At 36.0% G+C, this 13,954-nt stretch overlaps 1 protein-coding gene across 3 annotated transcripts in view; it reads left to right on the top strand.

The window, feature by feature from the left end:
- The first annotated feature begins 6,930 nt into the window (after window positions 1-6,930).
- LOC145678730 (eukaryotic translation initiation factor 4B-like) overlaps window positions 6,931-13,954 on the top strand; it is a 96,655-nt gene continuing 89,631 nt past the window's right edge. For all 3 annotated transcript variants that reach the window (XM_081749176.1, XM_081749175.1, XM_081749174.1), the window contains exon 1: window positions 6,931-7,082. In XM_081749176.1, coding sequence (XP_081605302.1) covers window positions 7,070-7,082 — 13 coding nt within the window. In that variant the 5' untranslated portion in view covers window positions 6,931-7,069. The remainder of the gene's footprint in view (window positions 7,083-13,954) is intronic.

Genomic DNA, 13,954 nt, shown 5'->3' with positions numbered 1-13,954 from the left:
TTAGGCTAGTTTTAGACGGGAGCATTTATCGTAGCAAAAATCGTATAATCGATGCCCTACCGTGTAAAGTAGCAAATACTATAACATTTCACCTGCCATGGCTAGGGATGGGCATGAGTCGAGCTAAAACTCGACTCGACTCGAAACTCGAAGCTAATTCGAGTCGAGTCACTGTTTTTAGGTCGAGTCGAGTTTGACAAATGGCTCGCTTGTTTACCTCGTTTTAGCTCGTTTTGAAATCATTGCCTGATTAGACTGGAAAGCGAAAGTCATTAAAAATGTAAGCAGTAATGTGAAATATTTTTAGTGTTGGTCATGAGATGGGACACTGTTCGCATCTCGTCTCGTCTCGATTAACAAGACGACAATGGAGGCAGCCTCAAATGTCGTGAGCAGCAATTGTAGTTCTTCCCACTAAGGCTGAGACCTGCACGTTCGAAGTTTTGAGCCCACGCAGAAGCCCAACCCGGGTAGTGACATCGAACGGCTCAACTCGGTTCAGTTGAACGAGCAGCTTGAGCCGACTCGGTTGAAATGAGGCATCGACTCGGCTGAGGTGAGTCATCGGGTCGAGCCGGCTCGGTTGGCTGATCTGTTTGCTCCGCTTGATAGTGAATGAGCTGTGAGCCGAGCTCCTCTAGCCGTTGAGAACCCTAAAATCGCGCAGAGCAGTTTTGAACATGTTTGGCCGGCGCCCTCTATATTTTAAGAACTTTTCGCTGGAGCCCGGATACTTGCTCTTCCGGAACTCAAACCTAGAACTTGGTGAACGATGTCCTTGCCTTCTAGACTTCATGACTACCGAGGTCGGCAGTATACAAGCCGCCTATCTTTCATGTTTATATACGGTGTTGTAATAATAATAATAATAATAATAATAATAATAATAATAATAATAATAATAATAATAATAATAATAATAATAATAATAAGAAGAAGAAGAAGAAGAAGAAGAAGAAGAAGAAGGAGGAGGAGGAGGAGGAGGAGGAGGAGAAAAAGAATTTGTAGTATTGTAGTTAATATCACTGATGATAATTATATTGTCTTTGTAGAATACTGGAAGAAAGTACTTGAAACTACACATAGCATTTGGGTCGATTTGGCTCGTTTTTGCTCGACTCGACTCGAAACTTGAGTCAAATTCGAGTCGAGTTGGAGGAAATTTTTCGAGCCGAGTTATCGAGTCGAGCTCAAAGATGTCTGTTTCGAGTCGAGTCGAGTTTCAATGAAAGCTCGTCGATCTGGCTCGTGCCCATCCCTAGCCATGGCATATCCTATTTAATAATTATTTAATAGCTGACCTATTTAGTAATTATTACAGCAACTTATCAAAAACGTACAATAGTGAGCTAGCAATGCCCACGAAAATATTCTCAAAAACTTGCAACAATACAATGTATCTGCATCCAGTTACAAATGCAGAAATAATAAAAGTGGTGAAGAAGATGAAAAGTAAATGGTCAGCTGGCGTAGATGGTATACCGCCAAGTATTGTAAAGAAAAGCATTAAATATATTGCTGACTGCCTGTGTTTCCTCATAAATATGACGTTCTTAAGTGGAGAATTCCCTAATATATTAAAAATTGCAAAAGTAAAACCAATTTATTATAAAAAAGGCGACAAATCAGAGCTTGAAAATTATAGGCCTATTTCACTTCTCTCAACTTTTTCAAAAATTTTAGAAACCATAATGAGTATCCGGCTATCATCCTTTTTACTTAAACATGATCTAATAACACACGAGCAACATGGCTTCCTAAAAGGGAAATCAACGGAAACAGCAATATATAATTTTGTAGAAATTGTACATAAAAGTTTAGATAGTAAGGAGAAATGTATAGGTGTTTTCCTTGATCTTTCCAAAGCATTTGACTTAGTGTCACATAGAAATCTTCTTTCAAAGCTCCAAGATTATGGAATAAGAGGCATTGCGTCCAAATGGTTTAAATCGTATCTGGAAAATCGGCAGCAAGTAGAAATTACATACAGTAACAAAGATACAAACCAAACTACATACTACACATCACGAAAACAAGAAATATCATGTGGAGTGCTACAGGGATCCGTATTTTGTCCATTATTATTTTTGATATACATTAACGATTTATCATGTAATATTGCTCCAGCAGAACTATCCCTTTATGCAGACGATGCTAATATCATAGTAAAAGGGAACACAAATGAGGATGTTGAAGGTAATGCAAATGAAATCCTTCATAAACTATCTCAGTGGATTAAAGAAAATAAGCTTAAATTAAACATTGAAAAGACACAAGCAATCAATTTTCATCATATCCGCAACAAACATACGCAGCCTGTTAATATTTCAATTGAAAATAACGGAATAGACTATGTGAACTCCACTAAGTTCTTAGGAATCTGGATAGATAAACATCTCTCCTGGGATGTACAAATAACTAAACTTGGTAAAAAAATTAAATCAAATTTATTTCGCAATTAAAGTACTCAAAAATGTTTTAAAAGAGTCTACTTTAAAAACGATTTACTTTGGATTATTCCAGTCAAATTTATCATATGGCATTATATTTTGGGGAAATACACACAAAGCCAAGGTAATTTTTACAATACAGAAACGAATAATAAGAATGATGGCGGCTGCTAAACCAAAAGATCACTGCAAACCAATATTTAAAAATTTTCGTATACTCCCAGTACCTTGTTTGTACATTTTAAATCTACTGATATTTGTAAAGAGACATTTAGAAGGTGTTCTTACGCGGGTAGAAGAAAAACATGATCATGATACAAGAAACAAACAAAACTTTTCCATTGTAGAACACAGAACCGTATTATATGAAAAAGGGTGTAAATACGCGGGTATCATGCTATACAATAAACTTCCCAAAGATATAAAGACTCAAAAATCTGTTGCTAAATTTAGAAAAGAACTACAGAAATATTTACTAAAACACTGCTTTTACTCGATAGAGGAATACATGAATTGCTAACAAAAAAAAAAAAAAAAGAAAAAACTACATTATCTACAGTAACCACTGTCGTTGCTTGTTTTTAGCATTTGATATATGTTCAAGGATTTCTACATACACTGCAAGTAATAATTACTCTTACTTTATTTTTAATAATATCATGCAAAATGTAATGGATAAGATGTAAGGTGTAATGTTTAATTATTAACCTAGTGTGTGTAATTTTCAAATGACGTGTCCACTTCATATGCATTGCAATACAGTGCTAAATGTATGAAAAAAGGACGAAATAAATACAATACAATACAATACAATATCCTATAGCATTTCTTGTCGATAGAACCTGCTCTATTTCGTAGCATTTTCTCCAGCATTTCTGGTTCGATTGCAGCACCGTGGTCTGTTAAAAGTAAGCGAAAGAGTTTGTGCCAAATTTTCATGCTCTTGTTTTGTGTGGGAAATTGAATTCTATGAAAGAAAAATGATTTGGAGTAGGGGTGCTATTAATATGCTGATTGAAAAATATGAGGAACATCCTTGTTTGTACATAGAACTTTTCGAAGGCTTCATTATCCATACGCTGGAAGTTTTCGAATGCAATAGGATCCTCAGTCTTCAGTTCTTTCTTTACCATAGAAAGAACTGAAATAGATACTTCACGCTTTAGTTTCTGAACAATAATTACGCTCTTCTCTAGTGATTTGTCTGCTACGTCACGACAAGATGCTTATCAAAGTGCTACCGTATAAAAGCACCATATGGCACTTTCGATGCCATAGAATTATTATATGAGATTTTCGGCAGCACCTGCAACGATAAATGTTTCCGTCTATAACTAGCCTTAGGTGTCCGAGAACCTAGTAGGGTAGGAAGCGTATGCTGAGTAGCCCATGCTGGGTGACCTGCTGATGTAGAAACGCGTGTTATTCTGCTGGACAATATCTTACAAGGTATTCAGATAAGGTTTTAAGATAGGATTGAAGATGTCACGAATTACTATTAATACTCTTCTGAATTAATATCAGACGTGAGTAGAATGTCTAGCTTATTGACTTCATATAAGAAAATTAGGCGTAGGTACTGTTTGGAGAGTGCAAACACACACTGAATTTTCCAGAACATTTTCTAGTCTAGGTAAAGTGGGCAAAAATTAGTGCATTAAGTAAGCTTTTTTTCCCTTGGCTTGTACAGGTAAAATTTAAATTTTTATCGATGTGACTTCTGTCAATTGACATACATTACAATAGGCCTACATCATATATGGGAGTGCAGTCGGAGGGAAGATATAACTATCAACTACGAGGGGGATTCTTCATCCCCTTGTCTCGTCTATCGTCGTCGCTGTTCTAAACACATACTTTCGACAGAGATTAAACGTTGTTCTCTAGAAAGAGAAAGTTTAGCAAAATGTAACACAAAAGATTTCAAGACTCTAATGCGTAGTAATGAAAACCGGAAGTGAAAACGAATTAATGTAATTTAAATAAATTTCAGTATTTTTATTTGTGCTTGAATTAACTTTTGTCTTTGGACAAGTTGTTAGGACTATAAATTTTCTTGTAATAATGTTTTAAGGGTCTTTTGTGTGGTTCAAAAATATTAGCAGCTACTTATGAAGATAGTCTACACCCATTTCCAACGGAAATGAACCGCCTTATGCAGTCTTTTCGAGGTGTGATTAGCGTCATACTAAACTACTGACTACTTCAGGAGACTTATGTTAGTCAAACTCTTTAGTATGACACTAATCGCGCTTCAAAACGACTCTGCATTAGGCCCGAAGTATCTAGAACTTTATTAAATAAGAAAGAAAATTTTCGCTGTTATAGTAAAAAAAATTAACCATAGCAGCACAGTGGTTCAGTGGTAGCAGTTATGTTGCGTTTACACTTAGTCGATTTGCGTTCGATTCAGTTGAATTGATGTCACTTTCAACTTAATCGACCGTGCAAACGGGATTCCAATTTAATCGCTTGTTGATCGAAGGCGACTAATCGACTGGCAACTGAATTGAAAGACGTTCTATTTTCTTCTGCTATAACACCGCAAATTGCATCAATTACTGCTTGCTTGGACATCTTTAAAATTGCCAGTCGATTTCGAATCGGCCAGGGGAGAGCGAGTCGACAAGCAGCATTCAATTTCGGTTGAAACAATTGAACACATCCATCGATCTGATTCGGCCTAGTTGCTTCGATTTAGTCGCAAATGCAACGAGTCGATTTAGCCGTGCTACTAAATCGACCAAGTGTAGTCCCATTAGTGTAGTCAAGCCATCTTGAGCTTTATGGGGCGTTTACACTTAGTCGATTTAGTCGCACGACTAAATCGACTCGCTGCACTTGCCACTAAATCGAAGCAACTAGGCCGAATCAGATTGATGGATGTGTTCAATTATTTCAACCACAGAAAATAGAACGTCTTTTAATTCAGTTGCCAGTCGATTAAGTTGAAAGTGACGTCAATTCAACTGAATCGAACGCAAATCGACTAAGTGTAAACGCCCCATTAGACTGACGATCGTAAGGCAAAACCCACTTTTTTAAAGTTCGAGTTCCCCAAGAGCTTGAACGATTTAAGTTGTCCTTAATATTACCGTGTTCGTCTCCCTTCTCGCCCTAGTCAAGTAAATTGGCAGACAAGAAAATGAATCAGAAAGAGTAAGATGAGCGATAGTAAATCAAATCTAATATAATCATTAACTTTTCATTGATCATCCTTCACATTTAACCTAAAGGGAATAGCCGTTAAGCTAAATATTTCGTTTTTCTTTAATATTCTTTGGACAGATTTAATCGTTTGAACTATGCCTTATAATACCTATGCTTTATTTCAAAATGAATGCAAAGTAATGCCCAGAAAATATAGGCAGCATTGAAACAACATTTCAAAGCGAATCCTTCCCATTGATCTATTGGCAAGCGCGCGCTTTTGGTACACAGGATCCTGGTTTCAATTCTCGCTGGAATAGCATTGAACGCAATACTGTCATTCGGATCCAACCTTAATCTGTAGATTTGCGCCTCATATAGCCTCGATGGTGAAAAGGAATGTTAAACAACAAATAAATTGTTGCGTTGTATTCTTATCCATAGATGGAATGGAACTAAGCAAATGTAAATATTCATGGGTGTCTTCGAGATTCTTTATCACATACTGAATGTAGTTAAAACATATAGATTGAATAAAACAACTGAATGACTTGTTCTTTTTTACTATAATTAAATTCCAAAAGATCTTTCTCATTTGTTGGCATATGTGTGTAATTTTTATTGCTTCAGAGCTCATGAAGAATTTTCGACGCTACTTAACAACAAATCCTTGTAATCTATTCCTTAGATAACTGACACAGAACATATTATATTTCGTCGTAATTGTAATCATCAGCCATTCTTATCCTATTGAAGTTTCCTAGGGTTGTCACTCTATGATCTCAGACGAATACTGGATTTACAGGATTTACTGGATCTACTTATAGACACTCAAGTAGATTTCCTTCCAATTTTCCAACAATTCTAAAACTTTAATAAGTTGCCAGTTACTTTGGGGGAGGATGTAGCAAGTCTTAATTCACTGTACAATACCTATGGGAGGAAAACTTAGCTAGTATTCGTAGTTAAAGTTACCAATTACGAATTTTTAGTACTTTTAAAAATAAGAATAATTTTTAGTACTTTTAATGAAGTTGGAGTACTTTTAAATTATTAACATCCTGTTTCAGCAGGATGATATGTGAGATGTAAATATCTCCACCGGGAAAGAACACGGGGTACTTTCTGAGAAGTCTAGCGTTTTTTCGGCATCGAAGTACTGTATATGAGAGTGAGAAATGAACGTACAGCTTAACATGGGATCCCAACCACAAGAGCTTCCATCGAAAATCGAATTTGGGTTTCCCGCGCTGTACTCTGAGATTCTGAGACAACACTTGAGTTTCATTATTAAAATTGGTATTGTATTTTAATGAATAATGTTTATGTTACGTAAACTGTTCATTTTAAAGTAGTAACTTTCACATGGATCCCTTCCGCTACAGAAAGAAAAAAATGCTAACTATTCTCTTGTGTGCAAGACGCTCGTCATTTGTTTTCATCCGGGAAAGAATTTCCTAACCTGTAACATGGCTTCAACGGGTATGTGTAATTTCAGTGATTCATTCAAATGGAAATTGTTAGTTTTTCATAATAATTTGTTTAATTTGGGAAATACAGTGGTGTATTTGGGTTTTATGCAGTATACTTTCTGCTGAAGATGTTGTGTCAGAAGGTGATGTATGTTGTTTTTAATGCTGTACCATCTGTGTCGATAGCGAAGTGGAATGTAACGACCTCGTGGTCGACGTAGCTTTAGAGGCTGTAATAGCTCTCGCCCGCTGAAGGTGATTACAGTCCAAGTAGTATGTACTGCAATGTGTCGGCTAATCATGTAGCATAATTGTTTTAAGTATAATAAAACTGACAGTCCTAATTCAATGCGTATTAAAACTGTTGACGTTGAAGTGGCAGACAGTAGGAGGTGTTAACAGCGTAGAATTGCGTATGAACAAATGTTATGTTCAAATTATGAACGCAGGAAGGTGAAGTTCAATTGCTGACGTGTCGGCAGAAATATTGTAAATATCATGAAATGAATGGATGATTAATAAATGCATAGTTTTTACTTAAGTGAAGTAATACGATAGTAATTTAGGTACATCGTCTGCACCGAGACGATAGTTGTATGACGCATGTGAATTTTGTTAATGGTAACCGTTACAAATGTGACTAAATTGAAACAGTTCTGTATAGTTCTGCATTATGGAAGGAATATTGAACAACAAAGTATCGTTGGTTACATAGTGTTCTAACGAGAAAATGCGTTTTAGATAGTAACTACTTGTCCATATATTTACATTCCATTAGGAGTATAGTTATTCATATACAATGATTAAAAGAAAACAAAGCTTGTGTATTGAAAGATTACAGTTTACAATCTACACACGAGGAGTGATTGCTGCATCGGTAAATCAAAGCAAATATGTTTGAATAAATAATCCAAGTTACTGTCACGATGACAAATCCTAATGCACTTACTAAGCCTTGTTTGTTAAGAGGTCAACGTTGGTTGAAATTATATTTCTTAATTTGCATAAGCCAATGTAAAGCCTTGTGAGAAACGCGTTAACATCAGTGATGTACATTATCTGCGAGCAAATACCGATGTAAACAACATAGACTGTGTAATTATGTGAACGATACACGATCAATACATCCCGATTTCAGGTATTCAAGACACTGAAGTTCTTTACAATCTTAATGTAATGTGATTTAAATTGGAAGTTAATTCTCGAAAAGTGAAGTTAATGAGCTTTGTTCTTTACGTATACCTTGGGATAATATATAAGCATCTTTTAAATAAATAGCTGATGCGAAAATAATGTAATTCTTCTCTGTTAGGGTTAACTGCCGCAGATGGCGGCCCCGGAATACAAAATTTACGGAGATAGGGACAGAATCAGACGAAGTGTCAGCATACAAAAGAGACATAAAGGTCTAGTGTAGGGTGATTAATTAGAGTGAAAAACTAGGTTAAATTTTGGACGATATGGACAGTAGGAATTCGCGTATTGATGCAATATTAGAAAAACAGACAATAGAGCATAATATGACACTGTTTCAAACCCACTGTCTTATTAACTAACCTAGGACGCGTATGCTGCAGTAATGGAGGAAAAACAGAAATTGAGTTTAGTACTATGTGAAGACATGTATAAAGTATTAATAGAAGTGTTACATACAAGGCATGTATTTTATGCTATGTGGTGATTTTTCCATTGTCGTTGATGCATATACCCACAGTCGCTGACGCGGCTGCTCCTTACGGACGCATCCCTTGCTGCGCTCCTGTCGTGACTCCCATAGCATTCGTACCTTGTAGGGGCCATGTAGCACAAGTTGCTTTGTGTTTTTAAGTTAATTCGGTGTTTAAGCACTTCAGTTTGTATACCATATGTGCACACGCTGTAGTTATACTTAGTCGTCCTGAATTCATTCTGCACTAATTCTTGTGAGTCTTTCCTTAAGAAACACTTTTCTAAGGCAGTAAGAGTGCATTTCTTGCGAGAAGAATTTCATATTTTATGAATATAAATAGTATACCCTTGTGCGGCAACTAGTACAGGAAATGAGTATTTTCGTTTGAGTTCTGTAATTTTTGATGTGAAAGTTTATTTACATACGTAATACTGTAGTAGGATGTTGTTCGTAGTACAGGTTGGAAACATGAAAAGGTAAGGATCATTATTTGAGTTATTTATGACTTGTGCGTAGTTTTAGAGCTGGAAGGTATTAATTTGCAAAGCAGTACAATATAGACGAATACATACCTGGTAAAGAGCAAACATAGCATGAAAATAAGTAGTAATTGCGATTAACAGTTCAGAATGAACGAAGGAAATGGAAGAAGAGTAATTCTAGGTAAAGTACTTCATATTAAACTAACAAAAATAGCAATACAACGTTTAAAACAGTTCTAATCCGGGGCCGCTATCTGCGGAAGGTAACCTTTTCACTTTTTACAGGTGATTATTTTTATGTTCCCAATATAACTGTCAGAAATAGTATGTAACAATTGAAGTTTTACAAAAGACCTATTTATACCCATTGTGTAACTTTAGACAACTATTGTTCAAATTGCGATCGATTCTTCGATGAGTTAATTTTATACCGGTACTTTAAAATGCCAATGCAAAGAAGAAAATACAGCCATGAGTTAATGTGTGCTTATTCTATACTTTAATTTTGAAGACCATTTAAAGAAAGTGAAGTGAGCTGCATTGGGTGTAGATGTAGCAAACTGCATATTTTCATTTCACCAAAAGAATATAAGTTTTTTTTCTTCTTCTAATACTGTTTCCACAAGAATTTCAATAATATTTAATAGTAATTCTGACTCATATTTTTTGTTTACAAGCGTCAACCACCCGCTTCGCTGGATTAAAATAAGAAAAATTTAGTAGTATGTTCCGTTAGTCAGTCACTTTACTATTGCTGAAGCGCCCGCTGATAGACTATGTTTTTTGCCCAATTGAGGGGCTTCAATTTTTATATGTGATTTTTATATATCTCCCCCAAGTTGCGGTGCTAAATTTGGATTGAAACGGCATTAAAAGTCTTACTGGACATCTCACCTACTCCGAAAACTATGGATTCGACCCTAATATCGGTCATTTTCGATAATTTTTATATATCTCCCCCCTCCTCTCCACTAAGATGAGGGGCTGAATTTGGATTTAAACATCGGAAGTGTCACTGTTCATCTTAGCGACCCCGAAAATTATAAAATCGATATTAATATCGGTGATTTTCGATCATTTTTATACATTTCCCCTTCCCTGAAACAACAAAAACCATTACTGAACCGAACATTGCCTAAGCGAGCTCAGCTCGAAGAAATCTACCTGGGGCTTTGTCCTAGAGAGTTTTGCGATAGTATAGTATTGCTACAACTGAAGTGATCACGTTGCAAGTGATTTTTATCAGATTTTGGACTTTCCTTGGGCGAATTACGGGTACATACTTTCAAGTTTAGATATACAACATGGAACGTGAGACCTTTATGAAGTTCTGAATACATCGAATGAATAAAAATATCTTACCTTAGCTTGAGGTAATTATAGAACAAGTTAATGTGTGGATTATGCTTATAGCCTATTTGAAGTACACGTAAAATACACAATTTTATATTTTAGAATATACTTTTCGTGAATGGTGTGCTCGGCGACACCGAGGGACGTTTCCCTCATTCATTTGACGGGTTTAAGGCCATAGGTGCCGGTACTACCAGGAAATATGTAAATATATTAGTAAAACTATTAGTATTATTTCTTACCTTGGATGCTAACACAAGTATTCTTCAGTAAAGTTTGGTTTTCCAACAACAACAGTTCAGTCATTTGTTGCTACTCTTAAAATGAGCATTCTGTATAATCAACACTAGCAATGGCCAAAAAATTCTTGTCAAATTTCAGAAGTTTAATGCTCGGAGTTCCTAAGACTGCGTAACGCTTACAATTTCAAGTGCTTAATTCAAACTTCTGTACTAGTGAAAGTTTCGATGTACAGTAAAGAAAGCTACATTTTCGGGAAAAACTCCTCGTGAAAGAAGTGCTCGGGAAATTCCCGCAATTGAATGCACAAAACATCGGAAGCAGGGATGGAATCGAGACGACACTTAGTAGTCTCGGTCTCGTCTCGGTTGATAAATAGCGGTCTCGATCTCGTCTCGAGTCAAAAATCACCGTCTCGGTCAACGAATGCTTGTCTCGGTTTCGAGGGCCAAGTCTCGGTTTCGTCTCGAAATAAATAGTGTGAAATTAAAATTGTGAAAATATTTTTATCGTATAGTCCGTCGTTTCCGCTTCTTATTTTTTTGCCTTCATTCTTGACTTAGAATTATGGTATGATGTACTTCTTCATAGCTAATTTGCTAGCGCTAATGCTTTCCATGCGTGTGTTTCAGATTCAGTCATCAGTGAGTACATCATGCCTGGGATAAAACCCTAATAGTAACCCATATTTCACTTGCAGCACAAAGATTTCTCATATATGGCCTCAGTACTGCCCATACAATTAAATTCTATTAAATTAACTCCAGTACTATACAGTAGTTTATTTTCCTTTGAGTCACAATTGTTCACTACCTCCTAACGGGTAACGCAACAAATAGCAGCACGAATGTATTTAATCGTACCGAAATTTTACAATTTCTACTTTATTATACAATACATTCTGCTTTGACTGTCATTTTAAAAACAAAAGATAACGTTTCTTATCTTAACAAATAGCGTAAATTATTACTACAATACTTGTTTCAAATTGATCAAATACTTTATTACCGTTTCTCATCTCCGTGTTTAATTGATACTTTATAACACGAATTTGCTGAACCTTGTGTTGGGAGCTACAGCACTCATCTTTGCTATGTGTGGTCTCGGATTGAAACACCAAACAAGGTAGATTCAAAGTCCGATGTTTCGCATAGTTCGCGTTTCATTTTACGTATGTTTTGTTTCTTATACAAGTTCATAAGGTTGTAATGTATTACATAAGCATATAGGCCTATGTAGTGCCGTAACATAGATTAAGCTTATTCCTGAGCTTTCAGCGGTGCATGCGATCTCTATCCGAGAAAACTAATCGTGCGTTCATTACGTTGAAATTTTATATTGATTGAAAATTATTTGCGAAACATGGACATACATACATATTACATAATTGTATAGGTAATCCAACTTATCTGTTTCTATTTTCTCTCTCTCGCCAAAACAGTGATTCAGTATTCTTTTGTATTAATTTTCGTAGTTTTGCTGCAACATGAAGGATTGAATAGTCAAAAATATTTTTCGCTGTACGCTATTTGTTGCGTTATCCGTTAGGAGGTATTGAACAATTGTGACTCAAATGAAGAAAATAAACTACTGTATAGTACTGGAGTTAATTTAATAGAGGTGGCTAAGCGGTTAGCGTACGCGCCTTTGGCGTGGGAGACCTGGGTTCGAATCCCGGCGGGAGCTCATGTGGTTCGGATTCCACGTTAATCGGTAGGTCCACGTCTCATATAGCCTCGCTGCTGAAAGGGACGCTAAACCAAAACTCAACTCAATTTAATAGAGTTTTTTAATTGTATGGACAGTACTGAGGCCATATATGAGAAATCTTTGTGCTGCAAGTGAAATATGGGTTACTATTAGGGTTTTATCCCAGGCATGATGTACTCACTGATGACTGAACCTGAAACACACGCATGGAAAGCATTAGCGCTAGCAAAATAGCTATGAAGAGTTACATCATACCATAATTCTAAGTCAAGAATGAAGGCAAAAAAATAAGAAGCGGAAACGACGGACTGTACGATATATATATATATATATATATATATATATATATATATATATATATATATAAAACTTTTCCTAGGTTAATATATATACAGGGTGTTATTGAACTATACCGACAAATTGTAAGAGGTGATTCCTTACATCAAAATAAGAGAAAAAGTTCAGATGAACCTATGGGGAAAAGTGCATAGTTTCAGAGCTAGGGCTGTCCAAAATCGCTTAAAAGCCAAATTTCAAGATTCCCTATTTCGAATTCGAGAGACTGTGGATGGTGGTCCTTATCAGCGTAAAGGAAGTCTCGCATACGCAATCCAAAAATGCATATTTCATTAATATTCAATTAGTGTACAGAGTATTCCCTGCAGGGTGAAATTCCCAGACACGCCATCAATCGAATTTTTGAGATATGCTCTGACTTTATGATTGGTCCAAAGTAGACAAGTGATAAGCCTTGAAAGCAGTGAACACGGAATCATTTGGGGCAATATCGGAAGTGTTAAGGATCATCAGCAGCACGGTCTCTCGTACTCGGGAAAATGCATGCTGCGATGTTTTCTTTCACACTTATAAGTTAAGAAAACGTTAAATATACTATGACGTAATACATGGCATTGCACGTTAATTCGAAAAAAAAAAATATGGAGTTGCCGGTTCCTAATACCTCCGACTTCCCTCCGAAGCATTGGATGTCAGATGTTGTCAGGGCTTACCTCCTGCCTACTTTGGACCCTTCTTGAAATCAGGGTATATCTGAAAATTCTATTGAGAGTATATCTCAGAATTACACCCTGTAGGGAATACCCTGTATACTTATTGAAAACTGATTAAATATAAAGTATTTATTATTTATGTGTGGCTTCCTTTACGCTGATAAGGACCACCATTCAGTTTCTGAAATTCGAAAAAAGGCATGTTGAAATTTAGTTTTTTTACTATTTTGGACAACCCTAGCTTTGAAACTATGCACTTTTCGCCATAGGTCAATAGGAACTTCTTCTCTTATTTTGATGTGAGAAATCATCTCTTTCAGTTTGTTGGTAGGTAGACGATGCTAAGTCACTTTTTGGTCGACATTGAGTTAAGAATACTTCTTTAATAGACTGTGTTCTTTCTAGTGGTGTAATAATG

This window comes from Thermobia domestica, chromosome 2 (genome assembly GCF_964235325.1).
Source record: "Thermobia domestica chromosome 2, izTheDome1.hap1.1, whole genome shotgun sequence".
NCBI classification, from domain to species: Eukaryota; Metazoa; Arthropoda; class Insecta; order Zygentoma; family Lepismatidae; genus Thermobia; species Thermobia domestica.
This window is presented reverse-complemented; position numbering and strand designations above follow the sequence as displayed.